At 35.4% G+C, this 3,512-nt stretch overlaps 2 protein-coding genes across 2 annotated transcripts; one reads left to right on the top strand and one right to left on the bottom strand.

Annotated features, from left to right (window-relative positions):
- Positions 1–283: 283 nt before the first annotated feature.
- LOC120774169 (vesicle-trafficking protein SEC22b) lies at positions 284–1,885 on the top strand. Its single transcript, XM_040103590.1, has 5 exons — positions 284–635; positions 736–845; positions 1,012–1,267; positions 1,328–1,373; positions 1,441–1,885. The coding sequence occupies exons 1-5, from the start codon at positions 561–563 to the stop codon at positions 1,587–1,589; spliced, it is 636 nt and encodes a 211-aa protein (XP_039959524.1). The 5' UTR covers positions 284–560; the 3' UTR covers positions 1,590–1,885.
- LOC120774168 (box C/D snoRNA protein 1) lies at positions 1,841–3,471 on the bottom strand. The gene is made up of 4 exons (XM_040103588.1): positions 3,287–3,471; positions 2,577–3,171; positions 2,350–2,515; positions 1,841–2,287 (listed from the first exon to the last, which is right to left on the bottom strand). The coding sequence occupies exons 1-4, from the start codon at positions 3,454–3,456 to the stop codon at positions 1,986–1,988; spliced, it is 1,233 nt and encodes a 410-aa protein (XP_039959522.1). The 5' UTR covers positions 3,457–3,471; the 3' UTR covers positions 1,841–1,985.
- Between the last annotated feature and the right edge of the window lie 41 nt (positions 3,472–3,512).

Raw genomic sequence — 3,512 nt, 5'->3', positions numbered from 1 at the left:
GAATTGTACATCTGACATTTCTCACCTGTTTATGGCTTTTCCGCAACAGGGCGACTAGGATAAAAAAAAAAACTTAACTAATTTTAACTTTTTTCGAAAATTTGTTTTGTTAGAATGAAAGATAGTTTTTACATATATTTGCAGTTTGCAAAAACATAATATCAGTATAATATCAGTTAAAATTTGTTTATAAAAAAACTAATTAAATTAATTATTTAAAAAATTTTGTTATGACTTCGCAACCCTGCAATACAACAAAAATCCAATTGCCCTATGATTTTGACATTTAGCTGACGTGTTCGGTTGCTTTAACTTATAAATTTCACCAATTTGTAGCAAAACGAATACATCACTTGTTTTGTTGCGTTTTTTTCATTTTTTAGACTGTAACTAAAAAACGAGCAGATTTATAAAGAAGCAAGCTAAACGTAAAAAGTTTCCAAAAGACACAAGAGGTTGTAATGAGTGCAGTGCCTGCAAACTGCAGCAAGTAGTAAAACGAATTCCCAGGGATCTAAGAAGTAGTAAATGTTCTATCGTAGCACACACAAAACACAAAGATGGCACTTCTAACTATGATTGCGCGTGTAATCGATGGACTTCCATTGGTTGGTACCATGCAAGATGACGAACAGGTATGTGTAACAACTGGCCAATAAATGTATGTTTCGGTAATGTCAAGGGTCAAGTTTTAATTAAATATATATTTATGTTTATCTGTCATCATATCAACAGTCCGGGCGCAGTATACTGGAGTATCAGAATCAAGCGAAAATGCTATTCAGAAAATTAGGATCACATTCACCGGCGCGCTGTAGTATCGAAACAGGACCATACTTATTCCAGTAAGTTGTTTGCATAGAAATAAGTGCAAAGTGCAACAATTTATATAGCATAGTTAACATTTTTTGCTTATGTAGTATGATTTGTTTTTGCTTGGCTTCTTATCTGTGTGGTCAGAACTATTTCACATTTTCACGATAAATTTTCACTACATGTCTTTTGTTTTAGCTATTTAATAGAAAATGATGTTTGCTATCTAGTGATGTGTGATAAAATGTACTCCAAACGTTTGGCCTTCAACTATTTAGAGGATTTAGCGCAAGAGTTTCATGCCAACTATGGACGGCGTGTCAATTCCGTAACGCGGCCCTATGCATTTATCGAATTCGATGTTTACATACAGAAAGCCAAAAAACAATTGACCGATCGGAGACGAAATATAAATGCAATTAATACACAACTACAGGACGTTCAGCGAATAATGGTGAGAAGTGTTAATAAGCATAATATGAGATAAAATTTAAATATTTTTATTTACGTATAGGTACAAAATATTGATGATGTACTGCAGCGCGGCACAGTGTTGTCAGGTTGGTAATAAAAGAATCATTCTCATAGATTTTTATTGAAAAATTCCTTTCACTTTTTTTTTTATAGAATTGGACACAAAAACGCAAAACCTGTCGATGATGTCTCAGAAATATAAAAAGGATGCGACATACTTAAATCGAAAATCAATGTATTTGAAATTGGGCGCCGCCGGTGTTGCTATAGTAGTATTTATTTTGTACTTTTGGGTTTTGTAATAATTGTTAAATGTTTATTAAAAAGTATGATGATACAAAAAATACTAACTAACTATTGGTATAACGAAATATTGTATGCAAGCGCCATAACAATATTAAAGTGCACGACATAGGGATATTTTTGGTGACAACTGATGACAAATATTTTATTTTTTAATTTTTTTCTAGGTAATGTAACGAACAATATTTATCAGAACTATAAAAATTATCCTGTAACTAATATTTTGCATGAAACACTGTACACACTATTATTTCATAAACAAAAGCAAAATATATTTCATTGTGCAAAATATTAATACGAGTCTATTACAATTAAAAATGATTTAAACCTACTTACGTATGTATATACATATTGATGTCAATTTGCACAAAACTTGTTTGGACATAACTTGCTAGTTAGCTTTTGCTGTTCTCCTCTTCTGTTTCTTCACCTGAGGATGATGACGATAACATTTCCCACAATTGCTCGTCAGTGAAAAGGAAATTGTTGGGCGCTTTCTCAAACTCCTCACGTTTGCGCGAGCGTGCTTCACGGCGTTTCTCCGCTAAAATATTAGACAGCTTTTCAGCATCTTTCGCCGCTTGCAGGTCGTCAGTGTCAGCATTATTACCCTTTGTTGAACTCTCGACTAAACGTTGTTTGTGTAAGGCTTCTATGGTGGCTTCGTGACGTTTGGTCTCAGCTTCGACGTCTTCATCTATTAAAATTACCATATAGTGTGAAACATCTGCATCAATAATTCAATATTCAAAAAATTACCGCTGTCAATAATATCACAACCCGCCGGATTTTCCTCATAGCTGACGAAAATGCAGGGAAACTCTACTAATGTTTTGCCCGCTAAATTGGATTTCAATGTTTTACGCAGATCTAAAGCGTAATAGCGCGTACGCGAACACTTAATACCTTCCGCCTTTAGCAGTAACTATTTAGTTAGCAGAAAACTTTTAATTAGCATAAGAACGCTCCAATATTAGTTTATTTACCTTCAGTTTGCTCAGTCCTGCACTTTGATAGTATTCCAAAGCCTTCTTTTGTGGCACAACTTCTGCGCTTTTTAAATTCACATATTTATCCAACAACTGTCCCAATCTCAAATCTTCATCGCAACGCTCGTCTACATACTGCAAACCACCCGCATTGACGAACACCCACTCTATGCGCCAAAAGATTTTACGTAAATTCCAATCAAAGAAGGTGGTATTAGTTTTGTGGCGAGTAAAATTAGGCAACAAAAATCGGAGCACCGTATGGCGTTCTGCAGCAGCACCACGCAAACGAAACAAATGTGTTGGCAATGTTTTATTGTAACGTGTGAATCGTTTGATTGTATCCTGCTTGCGATCACTAACATAACGTGTGCATTCTTCCAAAAAGTAGTAATCGCTCATAAAATCCATCTTGGTCATTTTCCTAATTGGTATGAATTTGGTGCGATCACGTTTGCCATCACAGTCGAGTTCCTTTTTATGTATTTGCACACAACGCAGGCAGCAGGTTTTCACCTCGCATTTGGGGCAACAATAGCGTGCATTAACAGCGGCGCAAACTTCGCATTTACCAAGGCGTGGTAAGAGATGGCTTCATAACAAATAGAAACATATTTCTCATTTTAAATACTGTTGTTTACTGCTAGAGCGCATATATACATTCGTATATAATGTTTTGGCTTATCGAAAATTTCATTTCACTTTACCTGCTATTGAATTCTTCATTATCACTATCACTGCTGCTACTCTCTTCTCCCTCGCTATCAGCATCTTCCTCTGATGTGCCAGAGTTATCTATCTTAACTCGCTTCTTCTTATCAATATCAGTCTGTACGGGCAACTCCGTAGTCGCCACTGTTTCTTGTAAGCGCTTCATAATTTATAAAGCCGCACTCAAACTAAATTCAAATTTACATTCACTGCGGCTTCAGC

The sequence above is a fragment of the Bactrocera tryoni genome, chromosome 4, assembly GCF_016617805.1.
Source record: "Bactrocera tryoni isolate S06 chromosome 4, CSIRO_BtryS06_freeze2, whole genome shotgun sequence".
Classification (NCBI taxonomy): Eukaryota; Metazoa; Arthropoda; class Insecta; order Diptera; family Tephritidae; genus Bactrocera; species Bactrocera tryoni.
Note: the sequence above shows the minus strand (reverse complement) of the source record. Positions and strands in the feature narration are given on the sequence as shown.

What these genes read in the sequence shown, in the direction of transcription:
- LOC120774169 (XM_040103590.1), top strand. Translation starts at nt 561, where the DNA reads ATGGCACTTCTAACTATGATTGCGCGTGTAATCGATGGACTTCCATTG. An exon ending in CCATGCAAGATGACGAACAG is followed by an intron (nt 636 to 735) that starts GTATGTGTAACA and finishes TCATATCAACAG; the next exon opens with TCCGGGCGCAGTATACTGGA. An exon ending in AGGACGTTCAGCGAATAATG is followed by an intron (nt 1,268 to 1,327) that starts GTGAGAAGTGTT and finishes ATTTACGTATAG; the next exon opens with GTACAAAATATTGATGATGT.
- LOC120774168 (XM_040103588.1), bottom strand. Translation starts at nt 3,456, where the DNA reads ATGAAGCGCTTACAAGAAACAGTGGCGACTACGGAGTTGCCCGTACAG. An exon ending in AATGAAGAATTCAATAGCAG is followed by an intron (nt 3,172 to 3,286) that starts GTAAAGTGAAAT and finishes TTTGTTATGAAG; the next exon opens with CCATCTCTTACCACGCCTTG. An exon ending in CAGGACTGAGCAAACTGAAG is followed by an intron (nt 2,516 to 2,576) that starts GTAAATAAACTA and finishes CTAACTAAATAG; the next exon opens with TTACTGCTAAAGGCGGAAGG.